The 15,636-nt window shown below is 44.1% G+C and overlaps 1 protein-coding gene across 3 annotated transcripts in view; it reads left to right on the top strand.

Annotated features, from left to right (window-relative positions):
• Window positions 1-15,636, top strand: part of LOC137306482 (nuclear RNA export factor 1-like) — a 72,205-nt gene that overhangs the window by 17,355 nt on the left and 39,214 nt on the right. For all 3 annotated transcript variants that reach the window (XM_067975742.1, XM_067975741.1, XM_067975740.1), the window contains 5 exons: window positions 3,419-3,614; window positions 9,693-9,843; window positions 12,961-13,044; window positions 14,116-14,220; window positions 14,863-14,943. In XM_067975742.1, the coding sequence (XP_067831843.1) occupies window positions 3,419-3,614; window positions 9,693-9,843; window positions 12,961-13,044; window positions 14,116-14,220; window positions 14,863-14,943 (617 nt within the window). The remainder of the gene's footprint in view (window positions 1-3,418; window positions 3,615-9,692; window positions 9,844-12,960; window positions 13,045-14,115; window positions 14,221-14,862; window positions 14,944-15,636) is intronic.

Genomic DNA, 15,636 nt, shown 5'->3' with positions numbered 1-15,636 from the left:
CAGGAGTGTGATGGAATACTCTCCAATTGCCTGGATGAGTGCAGCTCCAACAACACAAGACGCTTGATTGGCACCCTATCCACCATCCTAAACGTTCACTCCCTTCACCACTGGCACACTGTGTGGCTGCAGTGTGTACCATCCACAGGATGCACTGCAGCAACTCACCAAAGCTTCTTCAACAGCACCTCCCAAACCCACGACCTCTACCACCTAGTAGGACAAGAGCAGCAGGTACATGGGAATAACACCACCTGCACAGTCTCCCTCCAAGTCACACACCATCCCAACTTCGAAATATATCGGCCGTTCCTTCATCGTCGCTGGGTCAAAATCCTGGAACTCCCTGCCTAACAGCACTGTGGGAGAACCTTCACACAGACTGCAGCAGTTCAAGAAGGCGGCTCACCACCACCGTCTCGAGGGCAATTAGGGATGGGCAATAAATGCTGGCCTTGCCAGTGACACCCACAACCCATGAACGAATAAAAAAAAGAACCTGGTGTATTGCTGTTTTCAATAGCTTGATGTCATGCTGAGTAGCGCATTTACACATTGAGCCATTAAGGGAGGATGGGGATATTTCTAATTTTAAAAATATGGCCCTACTTTCTCTCTTGTCTGCATGTGTTGTGATTCTATTCTGAGCCAATACTGACCGCAACAATGATACGTCAGGTTAGAGGTGTCCCTCTTCTAACCCCTCCCCCATATCTCAGGCCTGGCTCCACTTTCTTTCACACCTCTGTGTTGCAACCTCTTCCACATGACCTGTCTGACCCCAATTACCAACCCTGACCCTGCACATGATTGGTGTCATCTTACGTCATCTGAGCTTAAAAAGGGAGAAGTTACAAGTTAAATAAATCAGTAAAGGAATATCTGTGAGAAGCGTAGAGACGGTGGAAAGTTTGCAGGGATAACGGAAACAAGGCAGGAGATGTTTACAGAAAGAGAGAAGGGGTGGGATCATTCAGACAAACCGAGTAAACAAGAGAAAGTAGGTGAGTTGCATGCAGAGAAAGAGGGAAACAGGAGGAATTACAACATGGGAGAGAAACGGAAACAGTTACAGGAAGTGAGAATTTTTTTTTGTCTAAACAATATTGTGGCTGATCTAGTTTTTATGCCTGTTTTACTGTATGTACAGTATCTGTACGCCCTTCTGAATCTCTAAACTGCCCACGGTATGGCAAAATAACCAAAAGATCTTGGCGTAGTGTAGTGTGTATGATTTGCTTCAGAGTGAGTACAAGCTACAGAAGTAGGTTATTAGTAAGTATGGCATTGAAGCTGGTAGAACCTTTTCATATGGTTTAACCAGACTGCAGTGCCTTCCTACGTGGTCCAGTTCTGTTTCTGTCCCAGTACTTCGCTCTTCCTTCTCCCCCCTCAAGGGGCTGCTGCCACTGTCACTGTCCTGCAAATTGCAATTGGTAATAAGTCAGCTCTTTCAAAGCACCAGACTTGAAACCTATCTTTTAGTAAAGAAAGAACAAACTTGCATTTATATAGCACCTTTTCACATCCTCAGGACTACCCAAAGCTCTTCACAGCCAATTAAGTACTTTTGAAGTGTAGCCACTATTGCACTGTAGGGAAATGCAACAGCCAATTTGCAAACAGCAGTGAGTTAAATGACTAGATGGTGTTGGTTGAGGGATAAATATTGTCTGGAACTCCAGGAGAAATCCCCTGCTTCTCATCGTATAGTATTAAGGGATCCTTTTATGTCTACCTGATGAAGGTGGACAGGGCCTTGGTTTAACGTGTCATCCGAAAGACGGCACGTCCAACAGTGCAGTACTCCCTCAGTACAGTACCGCACTGAACTGACAGCCCAGATAATGTGTCCTAATCTCTGGAGTGAGGCTTGAACCCACAACCTTGTGATTCAGCGGGGAGAGTGCAACGTCTAAGCCCAGGCTGACTCTCCCACCTAAAAAGTGCAGTCCTCTGAATAAACCTTGCTGATGTGTATTTGAAAAGAATGAAGGTGTATGGTGTTAATTTTGAGGATTGACTTTTACAGTATATAGACATCTGTTCACTTCAGTCAGCTCCATAATTGTTCAAGTAAAGTTTTTACCCTGTTTAATTTTCTTTACTGTGACCGACTTGTGACGTCACAATGAAAATGCCATATATGGTTTGCAGATTTTCTTTGTCGGAATTGGTAGCTCCCCCAAACGTAAAATATTGACCCTAAATGTCTGTTTTGCTCTTTAAATCTCCCCACACAAAATCTTTCTTTGACTGCAAGTGTGGTGTGGAGAACTCCCTGCAGGCCTCAATAATACCCTGTGGCTGCTTTTATATTGTGCTAAGACCCATGCTAGTTTTTCCAGGTCTTTCCAGCCACTGGTCTTGAATCCAAACAGGTTTTATTTTTTGGCTGCAGCCTTTGCACCAGATCCAGGTGTTGATGGCTGCTGGTACTAGCACTGGTCTTAGCACAATTTAAAAACAGTGTATAACTAGTTGGTGGAATGCATAAGAACTGCTGGGAGTGACTGACCTCTGCTGGGCACTTCTGCAGGAATCGGGATCACAAAACTGGCTGTGCGCATAAACCGATGTCTCCCATCCCCTGATGCAGCATGTTGGCTAATCAAAATGCTATGCCACTGTATTTATAACATTTTTGCAATCAATTATACTTCACCACTGGTGTCACTCGACCTGTTTAGTGTATCGGTACTTAAACTAATATGATTTAATGTGTGTTGCACTTTTTGTGTGCTAGTCTTCCTGAACCACATTCACCTCTTCCTCTCATGAAAGCTTTCTAACTCCTGACTGGATTTTAGTTCCATGAATACTTTCTAGTACCAAGTGGCTATTTTTCATATGTAAACCCAGACAGGGTCGCACTGATCACAGCCAAGCTCGTTCCTAATGTCCACACTAATGTCCACACAAAATGCATTTTCTAGCAGTCGTTGGCTAACGATCAGGAGCAGGAACCTGCTTGATTTTCCCCTCCTTAACCTAAAGAGAGACACTGATGCCAGTTGTAGAATCTGGTACACTGCCCCAGCCGAGATCAGCTATTCAACACAGACTAGGAACTGAGCCTGTGACTTTTGGGGTCTGTACGGCCTTTAATCAGTGGGCCATCAGGGGAGCTGCAATTAACTTTTTTTTAATGTTATATTATACTTGAGGGTGTTGAGTGCTGACTTTTCGGAGTGACTATTGCCACCGACTAGTGCATGTGCACTCAGGCCCCTGCCTTTCAGGAGAAATTTTATTAAATGAGCACTGAAATGGTTACTCCTAAAGTGACTTGATTAGAAATAATTCTTCCTAATTAGTGGAACCTAAACTTCCTGAGACTAATGATTTTTCGTGGTCCTCTCGTCTGATTCTTATTTAAATGTTTAACGCGGACCCTGGTGTGTGTGTTTTCTTTCAGAACACGATGACCGAGTTGGGGGTGGTTTTCCCATTCGAAAAAAGAAAGGGCGTGGTCCATTCCGGGGGAAGATGTACAGTGAGGGAAATCACAAATCGAGGAATCGAGGCAGTGGAGGGCCCAATCCACGCACAAGGTTTGAGGATGAAGATGGCGACGTGGCTATGAATGATCACGAGTCACCGAGACCACGATTGTAAGTAGCAACCTGCCGACTGTTACGCAGTTAATGATCCATGGGAGAAAAAGAATTGTCTTCGGCTTAGTATTAACGCTGGAAGCGTTTTACTTTGTAGAATTTCACTAGACTTTGTTTTTTGTCCGTGTGAGGACTAAGAAGCTGTGGTTTATTTGTGGTGATTTATCTTTGTACTGGGATTATTTTGAGGTTCATGTATTAACAGACATTCCTCACAACTTCTGGTACCGTAATGAAATGAAATCTAAAATTCCAATCCTACCAAAATCTCTCTCATAAATTAGTGGTACACCTTTGTTCCATTCCCTCTGTGTTTCATTCTTTGTCTCTTGCTCTCCTGCCTTACATCAATCTCTGCACAGCGCAAATGTAGCACAGTTTTGGGGGGTGGTTTTTGTCCCAATTTTCTTCCTGTCTCTTCTCCCCTGCAGGTGTTCACTCTTGCTAGAATATGGTTCCACAAATCCTGGCAGTTCTCCAGTGTCCCACCCAAGTAGCCAGCCTTCATGAGGGGCCTAGACAGGCTATATGATAGGTTGGGGGTGGAGGCATCAAATGAAGCCCAACCCTGTCCTTGCCTGCCGTCCACATGTGCCTACTTTCCAGAGACCATCACTGGGGACATCCGGACTGATTTTGTTCCTTCCGTGGCCAAGCCATGAAGAAGCCAATTAACACACCCCTACTGACACCTCAGCACAGTCTGAGGATCGCACTTGGGACCATCCTTAATGGCACTAGGCTACTTAGGAGTGAAAACAGGAAGCACTTTTTCACACGCAGGCTGTGGATGCTGGCAGACAATTGAAATTTTCAAGACTGACATCGATGGATTTTTGTCGGTTAAAGGTATCAAGGGATGTGGAACAAAGGCTGGCAAACTGAATTGAGGTACAGATCAGCCATGATCTGATTAAATGGGGCAACAAGTTCAAGGGGCTGAATGGTCTACCCCAGTTCCTATGCTCCTGATCTGTATGCTTCAGTTCTAACATTGGGCAGTACTGTCAGGGTAGTAGTGCCTGCAGAAACCATTTATTCTGGTGGATTTCAAAACCAAATACTTTGTTTACCTTGCTGCCACCAAACTCAGGCTGTTGTTGATGCCACTGCAGGAAAGGAAATGTAGGATCAAGTCTCTACATTGTTTACTTGTAGATTGTCCATCTAAATGCCAACTGTTTGTATATTCACTGATCTTGATAGTTTTGAGCCAAGTTACATGTATAACAGAAATGTACTCTGCTATGTAAAGGCAATACGATTCAGAAATCTTTCTGACTTCTAGACTATTGTGTTAATGGTAATAATTGGGAACAATGGCTGATTTAAATAGCATGAGATTGCAGGAAACGAGGTGTTAATGTGAACAGATTGCATTTTAAATGGGATGATTTTAAAGAACAATAGAAGATTCGGTAAGTACGGAGGGTCTGATCTTCATGAGTCATGGGTGACTCGTCAGTGCATCACGGCCCTTGGAGATTGCTGATTTTGACAGAAAAATGAACAATTTAACAGCAGCTAGAACTTAAAGGATACACTTTGCTATGCTGCTTAATTCGCCACATCAGTGACTGCACTTCAAATGTAATGCATTGGCTAACAATGCTTCAGGGTGACCTGAGGTGCTAAATAAATCCCAAGTTTTTTTTTCTCTCTTGCAACAAACTGTTACTATTTAAGTGGTGAAGAAACGGTACACAAATGGGAATGGTGCCGGAGGACTGGAGGACTGCAAATGTTACACCCCTGTTCAAAAAAGGGAGAGAGGGATAAACCCGGCAGTGGGGAAACTTTTAGAGACAATAATCGGTCAAAATTAATTGGCGCTTGGAAAGGTATATGCGAATAACTGAAAGTCAGTGCGGATTTGTTAAAGGAAAATCATGTTTGACTAACTTGATTGAGTACTTCGATGAAGTAATGGAGAGGGTTGATGAGGGTAGTGCGGTTGACGTTGTGTATATGGACTTTCAAAAGGCATTTGATAAAGTACCACATAATAGACTTGTAAGGAAAATTTAAGGACTAAAGATAAAGGATTAAAGGGACAGTGGCAGCGTGGTACAAAATTGGCTAGGGAACAGAAAGCAGAGAGTAGTGGTGAACGGTTGTTTTTCAGACTGAAGGAAAATCTACATTGGTGTTCCCCAGGGGTCAGTATTAGGACCACTGCTCTTTTTGATATATAGTAACAACCTGGACTTGGGTATAGAGGGCATAATTTCAAAGTTTGCAGATGACACAAAACTCTGACATGTAGTAAACAATGTGGAGGATAGTAACAGACTTCAGAAGAACGTAGACAGACTGGTGAAATGGGCAGACGCTTGGCAGATGTAATTCAACGCAGAGAAGTGTGAAGTGATACATTTTGATAGGAAAAATGAGGAGAGGCAAAATAAACTAAATGGTAAATTTTAAAGGGGGTGCAGGAACAGAGAGACCTGGGGGTGTATGTACACAAATCTTTGAAAGTGGCAGGACAAGTTGAGAAGGCTATTAAAAAAGCATATGCATTCCTGGGCTTTATTAATAGAGGCATAGAGTACAACAGCAAGGAAGTTATGCTAAACCTTTATAAATCACTGGTTAGGCGTCAGCTGGAGTATTGTGTCCAATTCTGGGCTTTAGGAAGGATATCAAGGCCTTGTATAGGCTAGAGAAGAGATTTACTAGAATGAAGTCCCTCATCCCTGGCTCCAGTTATGTGGAGAAGCTGGGGTTGTTCTCCTTAGAGCAGAGAAGGTTAAGGGGAGATTTTGACAATAAATAAGGAGAAACTGTTTCCAGTGACCGAAGGGTCGGTAACCAGAGGACACAGATTTAGGGTGATCATCAAAAGAGCCAGAAGCGACATGAGGAAGCTTTTTTTACGCAGCGAGTTGTAATGATCTAGAATGCACTGCCTGAAAGGGTGGTGGAAACAAATTCAATAGTAACTTTCAAATGGGCATTTGATAAATACTTGAAGGGAAAGAGCGGGGAATGGGACTAATTGGATAGCTCTTTCAGCACAGGCACGATGGGCCGAATGGCTTCCTCCTGTGCTGTACTTACTATGATACTGTGATCTTCACTCACAGTCTCTTTTGTCCAAATTGGATGGGGACATGGTAAGATAGAATTGATATCCTTAAAACATTGATTTATTATTAAATAGAAATTCTTTTGATTTTTAAAAAAAATCTTACTTTTAAGCCTTTGGGCCTCAGAAGGCACTGTGTCTTTTTGCAAAAAATTTGCATGGGTAAACGGAGTGCTAGAGGCGCAGCTAGTTCTGGAGCACAAGTCTTCAGCACTACAGCCGGGATGTTGTCGGGCCCATAGCCTTTGCTGTATCCAGTGCACTCAGCCGTTTCTTGATATCACATGGAGTGAATCGAATTGGCTGAAGACTGGCATCTGTGATGGTGAGGATCTCGGGAGGAGGCCGAGATGGATCATCCACTCAGCACTTCTGGCTGAAAATGGTTGCAAACACTCCAGCCTTGTCTTTTGCACTCATGCACTGGACTCTGCCATCATTGAGGATGGGGATGTTCACGGAGCCTCCTCCTCCTGTTAGTTGTTTAATTGTCCACCACAGTTCACGACTGGATGTGGCAGGACTGCAGAGCTTTGATCTGATCCGTTGGTTGTGGAATCACTTAGCTCTGTCTATAAGATGTTGCTTCTGCTGTTTAGCATGCATGTAGTCCTGAGTTGTAGCTTCACCAGGTTGGCACCTCATTTTTACATATGCCTGTGCTGCTTCTGGCATGCTCTTCTACACTCCTCATTGAACCAGGGTTGATCCCCTGGCTTGTTGGTAATGGCAGAGTGAAGAATATGCCAGGCCATGAGGTTACAGATTGTGCTGGAATACAATTCTGCTGCTGCTGATGGCCCACAGCGCCTCATGGATGCCCAGTTTTGAGCTGCTAGATCTGTTCTGAATCTATCCCATTTAGCATGGTGGTAGTGCCACACAACATGTTGGATGGTGTCCTCAGTGTGAAGACAGGACTTCGTCTCCACGGGGACTGTGCGGTGGTCACTCCTACCAATACTGTCTTGGACAGATGCATTTGCGATAGGTAGATTGGTGAGGACGAGGTCAAGTAAGTTTTTCCCTCGTGTTGGTTCGCTCACCACCTGCCGCAGGCCCAGTCTGGCAGCTATGTCCTTCAGGACTCGGTCAGTAGTGGTGCTACCGAGCCACTCTTGGTGATGGACATTGAAGTCCCCCACCTAGAGTACATTCTGTGCCCTCATCTCCACACGAGCTTCCTCCCACCTTACTTCATCTCACCCTATCAGCCTATCCTTCTATTCCTTCTTCCCTCATGTACTTATCTAGCTTCCCTTTAAATGTATCTATGCTATTATTTGTCTTACGTCCTATCTGCAACTTTGTTTTGTGTCTTATTCTTGGTTTGTCTTTTTCCAGTTCTCAGTCCATCTGCTGCTGAAGCCCTCATCCATACTTTTGCCACCTCCAGACCCATCTCTTCCGCTGGCCTCCCATCCTCCACCCTCCAAAAACTTCAGCTCATGCAAAACTATGCTGTCCGTATCCTAACCCGCACCAAGTCCCGTTCACCCATCACCCCATGTTCGCTGACCTACATTGGCTCCCAGTCCCCCAACACCTCAAATTTAAAATTCTTAATACTTCTGTTTAAACCCCTCCATGGCCTCACCCCTCCCTATCTCTGTAACCTTCTCCAGCCTTAGAATCCTCTGAGAACTCTATGTTCCTCCAGCTCTGGCTCTTGTGCATCCCCCACTCCCTTTGTCCCACCATTGGCGGCCGTGCCTTCAGCCATCTAGCCCCTAAGCTCTGGAATTCCCTCTTTAAACCTGTCTCTCCACCTTCCTGTCCTCCTTTAAAACCCTTCATAAAACCCACCTCCTTGACCAAGCATTTAGTCACCTGTCGCAATATCTCCTTTGGCTCGGCATCAATTTTTGTTTTCCTGATCATGGTTTTGTGAAGCGCCTTACAACATTTTTCTCTGTTAATTACGGCTCTCCTAGTTGTGCTATTTGCTGGGGCCCCAGCTCTCCATACTTGCAGTGATCATAGCCAGCACAGTCAGTTCAGCAGTGAGGACAAAATCCACATAATACCTCCTGTTGGCATCTGCCTGTCATGCAATGATGAAAGTGAGTGGCACCCCTGCTCCTTCTCACTCCACAGAAGGGGAATTTTTTAAAAAAACTTTCCCTACCATTTCTTTAGCGACCTCCAGTTCTTTAGGCCGCCATAGAACTGGAAAAACTAGTTGCTCCTCCTAGTTTTCCACGCATTTTGCAGAAGTGTCCTAAAACAGGCGCAGGACTCTGCAAATTTAAATTGATCCAACGCTGATTTCAGGCAACTGCCAGGGATGCCTAAAAAGTGAGCACCAATATGGCGACGACACAGATAAATGGTCAATACAATCTGAAATTGGTATACACGGCACCCATTTTACGCCCAAACAATGGGCAAAACGCATACCAATTTCTACCCCAGTGTATCCAAATAACTTTTGCTGAATATGGCCCACGTCAAGATGTCAGATCAGGTTCACCATGTAAATTGAGTTCGACACCCCTGGTTTAATGTTCCATCTGAAAGACGACACCTCCGACAATGCCGCACTCCCTCAGTACTCCACTGGGAGTGTCAGCCTGGATTATGTGCGCAAGTCTCTGGAGTAGGACTTGAACCCGCGACCTTATGACTCTGAAGCGAGTGTGCTACCCACTTAGCCAGGGAGAACGCACTAACAGTGCACAACTAATATCAATACGTTCTCTGGTACAGTGAGCATGTTTCAGCACCTGGCTGCCAGTGCTTTGATTCTTACCAGTGTTATCCTGCTGTGAATTGTAATATAAACAGAGCGGCTCAGAGTTCATCTGTAACCGATTGAGTACTGCAGGGTGATCATTTTCCCTATTTCCTGGAGCTTTCTGTATCCGTGTAATGTGTGCAATGGTATTGTGATACAGTAATCAATCTCCTACACAGTTGATTTTTAACTGTTTAACCCTGCACGTTGTGACTGTTTGTTTGTTTTTTCTTTTTTTAATCCTCAGTATGCCCTATGGTTCGAGACCATCTCGACGCCCAGACAGCTGGCACGATCGTGATGGAGGGCCCTCTAGCATTCAGGTTACCGTGAAGCAAAACGCAGAGAGGAGTGCAAGTAGCAACACCAACACACGGAAAAACTGGTTTAAAATCACTGTAGGTCTTTATTTAGGAAGTGCTGTTTTGTTGTGTACATTTGAAAGATAGCTGCCATGTTTTGTGCAAATATGAAAATCTGGGCGAACTGATATCTTTTGTTGTTAATCTCCTACCTTTTGAGAAGTTGACATGTAGCAATTTTGATCTTTCAGGGGAGAATTTTCTCTCTTTCTTCTCCCCTTGCAGGCTGCTTGCTCCCATGCATCCTTCTTGAGTTACACTATTGCATCATTGTGACCAACTTACAGCCTGTAGTTTGCTTCTGGGGCCAGTTGAGTTAAAATTTGAGGGAAAAATTTGCAGAGCTATGGGGAATGGGACTAATTGAAATAGCTCTTTCCAAGCGCCGACACGGGCACGATGGGCTGAATGGCCTCCTGTGCTGTATCATTCTGTGGAGCCAGCAAAGTTCAGTCCTTGCAGCCCTGGAATTCAAGCCATTTTATCTTGCGTCTGGTGGGCAAGTACTGTAAAGCTTGCACTACTGGACCTGCTGAATTGTACCAAAATATGGGTGGTAACATTTTCTGAATGTCATCCCCTCCCTTCCTAAAGATGGCAAACTTGCGCTGGGGTGTAGTGTGCGCAACACCATCAGACTTCTGACCCTTTGTGCAAGTGACCATTTTTCATTTTTATAGGTACGGTAGTGTAGTGGTTCTGCTACTGGACTAGTAATCCGGAGGCCTGGACTAATAATGCAGAGCATGCGAGTTCAGATCCCACCGTGGCGGTTTGAAAATTTAAATTTGGTTTTAAAAATCTGGAAATAAAAAGCTGGCATCAGTATAAGTGACCATGAAGCTGTCAGGTTGTCTATATGTGACTACAGACCCACATCAAGTTGTGGTTGACTCTTAACTGCCCTCTGTTGCATGAAACACTCTCTCAGGGCTACTAGGGATAGGCAATGAATGCCAGCGATGCCTACCTGTTGAGAATTAATTAAAATAAATAGTGTGACCTGGGTTTGATCCTGCTCTGACTTAGCATCCACACATATTAAGTACCAGTCACTGGATAACAATCAGAAGTGGGAATCCTGCATGATTTCCTGCCCCACCCCCCCAAGCCCGTGACACCAATCCATTGTTGCACCCCATGCTGTGACCGTGGACCATGACCAGCTAATGCAGCACAGACCAGGGTTGAAACTTGGATCCTTTGTGCATACAATTTACAAACATACGAAATTGATGGATAGGAAAAAACTAGCTGGTGCGTCAAGCCTGCCCCACACTTGTGATGGCTGGAGCAACACACCATGCAATCTCCTGGGAGAGGCAAAAAAAAAACCCAGGGCCAGAAAGGGAAAAAATACTCTGGAAAATTCCTCTCAGGTGATTGAAATCAGGGCAGGAGATCACACGGACCGAGTGTTATCTAGAAAGACACTTGCCTTCCATATGATGCGATCTCTGCCCCAGTCCCCGGAACCGGTCCAGCTCCCTCTTGAAGGCAGAGAGTCAGCACCCATCACACCAGCCAGCAACACATTCCAGAGGCTCACTATTCTCTGGGAAAAGAAGAATTGCCCAACGTCCAGTCTACTCCTACTCTTCCATGGTTTAAACTCCTGTCCCCTGGTCCTTGAGCTTATGAGTAGCTGAGGTTCTTTATGCTAGGAATCACCTTTTGTAGCTCTCCTCTGGACTTTTTCCAAGGCCACTATATCACCCACCATGTGGGGGGACCAAAACTGGACACAGTCCTCTAGGAGCAGCCTGACCAGTGAGCTACATAATGTCAAAATGGTGTCCTTTGATTTATACTGAGTGGTTCTGTTAATACTACCCAATACCCTGTTAGCTTTAGCTACAATTTTTCTACATTGGTCATGAACCTTCAATGATCTGTGTACAATAACACCGAGATCTTTTTCTCACTCAACCTCTTTCAGTATTGTTCTCTGCAAACGATAACGTGTATTCTATGTTGACACTACCAACATGTGTGACACCACATTGATCTGGATTAAACTCAGTTTTCCATTGTGTAGCCCATTTCCCTAGCACATCTAAATCTTTTTGCATTTGATTGTGCTCCCCTACTGTCTTAACCCTTGCACAGATTTTGGTGTCATCTGCAAACTTACTGACCATACTCCCAACACCACTAATAAAGACAATGAAGAGTCGCGGCCCTCGGACCGATCCCTGGGGGACAGCACTAGTAACCTGCCTCCAGGCTGTTAACTACAACTTTTTGGCTGTGGGATTGGAGCCAATTCCTAATCCAGTGTTTCAAATCCCTACTGATACCACAAGATTCTATCTTGTGAAGTAACCTAGTGAGAGATACCTTATCAAAGGCTTTCTGAAAGTCCAGATAGACAATGCCTACCAATTTCCCTCATCCACTACCCTAGTGACGTCCTCAAAAAACTCTCTCAAATTTGTTAGGCATGATTTATTTTTTCGGAAGCTATGTTGTGAATTTCTAATTGCCCGTTCCCCTTCCCAGTGATCATAAAGAGCATCTCTTACAATCCCTTCTAGCATCTTCCCAACAATGGATGTCAGGCTGATAGGCCTGTAGTTCCCTGGCTCTGATTTGTCCCCTTTTTTTGAAAATAGGAACTCCATGAGCTAGCTTCCAGTCTAAGGGGACAATCCCTGACTCTATTGAACAATTGAAGATATGGGGAAGGGGCACAGAGCACCTGTCCCATCTCTTTTTAATTACCCTTGGATGAATATTATCTGGACCTGGAGCCCCATCAGTTTTGAGCTTTCCTAATCTATCCAAGATGATATTACTATCTATTTTAATAATAATGCTATTCAATGCAGAGTACACCCCCCCCCCCCCCAAAAAAAAATCACATAAGTATCATCTACAGGAGTATAGTATGTCATTATGCAGTGCATTTACGCAGTCAGTCATCAGAGAATTGACTCATAACCTTACATTTCATTCCACATTTAATTAGTTGATGTTTTAAGTAAAGTTTAATCTTTGGCATTACAACAATCTGTTTTAAGTGTTTGTGCCATTTTACAGTTATATTTATGCAAGTAATCATTAATTTAAAGAGGTTTGACAATTATTGTAAATTCACATTGTAAAATTTAAGAAGTGTTGATTGGTTAAATATTTTCGCTCTCTCGTCAGATTCCCTTCGGAAAGAAATATGACAAGTCCTGGCTTTTGCAAAACTTGCATGCTTTGTGCAGTGTTTCCTTTACTCCTGTCCAGGTAGGAATCGTGGCAGCTGCGATTTTATAGGACAAGCTAGAGTATCAAGAAAATAGTCCCAGATTTTTCAGGGTTCAATTAGGTACATTTAAAACCCAGAGGCAGGAATGGGAAATATCATGCAGTTTCTGCTCCTGATCACTGCTCAGTGAATTCCTGCTGGAAACTGTATGGTTTGGAATTCTGGGCAGGTCATGGATTGAGCTTGGCTGTGATCCCTACATGGTTGAACAGCCTGCCAACACGCTGAGGTACCTGTCAACGTCCACTGCCTATGGTTTCCCAGCAAGAGTCAGTGCCTTCAGGAGAGGGAAAGTTGGAGAGGGGCAGGCAGCATATTGTGCAGAGTGTTTGACTGCAGTCCATACAATGTAGACCATTTGGTCACTGAGTAATTAACACAGCAGCAGCTATTTGTTTTCAGTCAGGTTATTGGATTTGAAGTGCATGATCCAATTAGGCTGCATTTTGGGTTGAGATCTGTTGATCCATGTTAAATTCTAGTGCTAATCAAAAAAGAATAAAACTGCCTCATGTAGAATATCCCTTCGGGGGCAACTTAATTGGATAGCTGCAAATGAATGACTTCAGAATGGACTTCGAGCTCCACCTCACTGCCAGCATTGATTAATGTCAACAACGATGGGGAAAGACAGAATCTGAATTACTACTAAAGATAACGGGTCCGGGGAAAGGCCGTGGAGTGAGACTAGAGTAGTGTTGAAGAGCTATAAATTGGGTAATTTAACGCTTCCACCAAGAAAACCACCAAAACTTTGTTTTTAAACTGTCCGGCCAAGAGTGTTCCATTTTTTTCAAAAGCTCACAATTATATTTTGGGTTTTTAATGTGGGGGGGCTATGGGGGAAAAAGCAAAGGGAGTGGGACTAATTGGATAGCTCTTTCAAAGAGCCGGTACAGACACGATTGGCTGAATGGCCTCCCTCTGTGCTGTATGATTCTATGATATTTATGACTCATTTACTTTCTACTCTCTTCTGCACTTGAGGAAGTGAGACTTGTTTGAGCTTGACCAGTAGCAGGCAGTAATTGAATCTTTTCTTTCGACAGTTCCATCATGATGGTAATAAGGCAGTGTTTTATGTAGAAGATTCTACCACTGCAAATGCTTTGAAGCAAGTATCAAGAAGATTTGTTGACAAAGAATTGTACCGGGTACATGCCTTTTATATATTTCTTACAGTAGAATGGAGTATTGTGTTTTACCCCTGGTTTTTTTTAAAAGTCCCTTCTGACAGGATAGAAACAAGCTTACTCTATTGTCTGAAGTGAGCTTGGCAGATCCCAACTTAATTTCTTCTTGTGGACGCACAGCAGAAAAGCCCATGATTTGGCACTGAACTGAGCACCCTCCTCTCCAGGAGGCGCTCACTTTCACTGGGGTGCATTTTCACCTTGCCCAGGTGGCCGTGCGTGGGTCCAAAACAGTGAGTGTCAGTAGGCTAGTCAACCATGGCGGTCATGGCATCCGTGTCCTGTCCTGCCCTGCCCTCCACCCACCTCGCTAGATAGCAGCCGGGAGCCGATGCAGCTGGCTGCCTTTCCTTCCATCCGGCCAAGGATCCCGAAGCCACTTGCAGCTTCCTGAATACTGCCGTGGCTGAGCTGAGTCGACTCGGCACACTCAGGGAGGAACCAGCTTCCATTCCCAATCTCCGTACTGCACTGAGTGATCTGTTTTCTCACTCAGCCATTCTGAGAACTCCTTATTTTCCATTTACTTTGCCATTACACGCTGCACTGCACTCCCAAATCGTAAAATTGATTGGTGTGAATAAATGTTTTCGTTTCTCACAGGTGGCAATCATCATAAACGCCTCACTGCCGCCATCTTCTGTTTTAAATGAGCTCAAATTAGAGGAAATTGAGCACATAAAGGTAAGAATGCATAGGTTGCTGAGGAATCCACACACAATTTACAGTGTATCGCTCTGACATTATCCACAAATAGGCTGCTCTCGGAAATCTATAATCAAAGTGATAAGGAAGTTATTGTAAACATTTATAAATCACTGGTTAGGCCCCAGCTGGAGTATTGTGTCGAATTCTGAGCCCCACACTTTAGGAAGGATGTCAAGGCCTCGGAGAGGAGATTTACTAGAATGGTTCCAGGGATGAGGGACTTCAGTTATGTGGAGAAGCTGGAATTGTTCTCCTTTAAAGCAGAGAAGGTTAACGGAAAATTTAATAGAGGCGTTCAGAATTATGAGGGGCTTTGACAGAGTAGATAGGGAGCAACTGTTTCCAGTGGCAGAAGTGTCGGTAACCAGAGGACACAGATTTAAGGTAATTGGCAAAAAAATCCAGTGGGGAATGAGGACAAATTGATACCAATCAGCCATGATCTAATTGAATGGTGGAATAGGCTGGAGGGGCTGAATAGTCTACTCCTGATCCTATGGCAAGTGACGTTCTATTAGATTTTTGTTTAAAAATACATTTCAGCTCTTGCTAGAAACCAGTCAAGTTGTTGCTGAGAGAGAGATAAATTTACAGTTTCTGTCGGAAGAGTTCCCCTTTTTTTTGAACTTGGCAAACCCACCCCACAAACGGAGGAAGGTTTTTTTTTTA

Source organism: Heptranchias perlo, chromosome 43 (assembly GCF_035084215.1).
Source record: "Heptranchias perlo isolate sHepPer1 chromosome 43, sHepPer1.hap1, whole genome shotgun sequence".
In the NCBI taxonomy this organism is placed as follows: Eukaryota; Metazoa; Chordata; class Chondrichthyes; order Hexanchiformes; family Hexanchidae; genus Heptranchias; species Heptranchias perlo.
The sequence above is the reverse complement of the archived record's forward strand: the minus strand, read 5'-3'. Positions and strand labels throughout refer to the sequence as shown.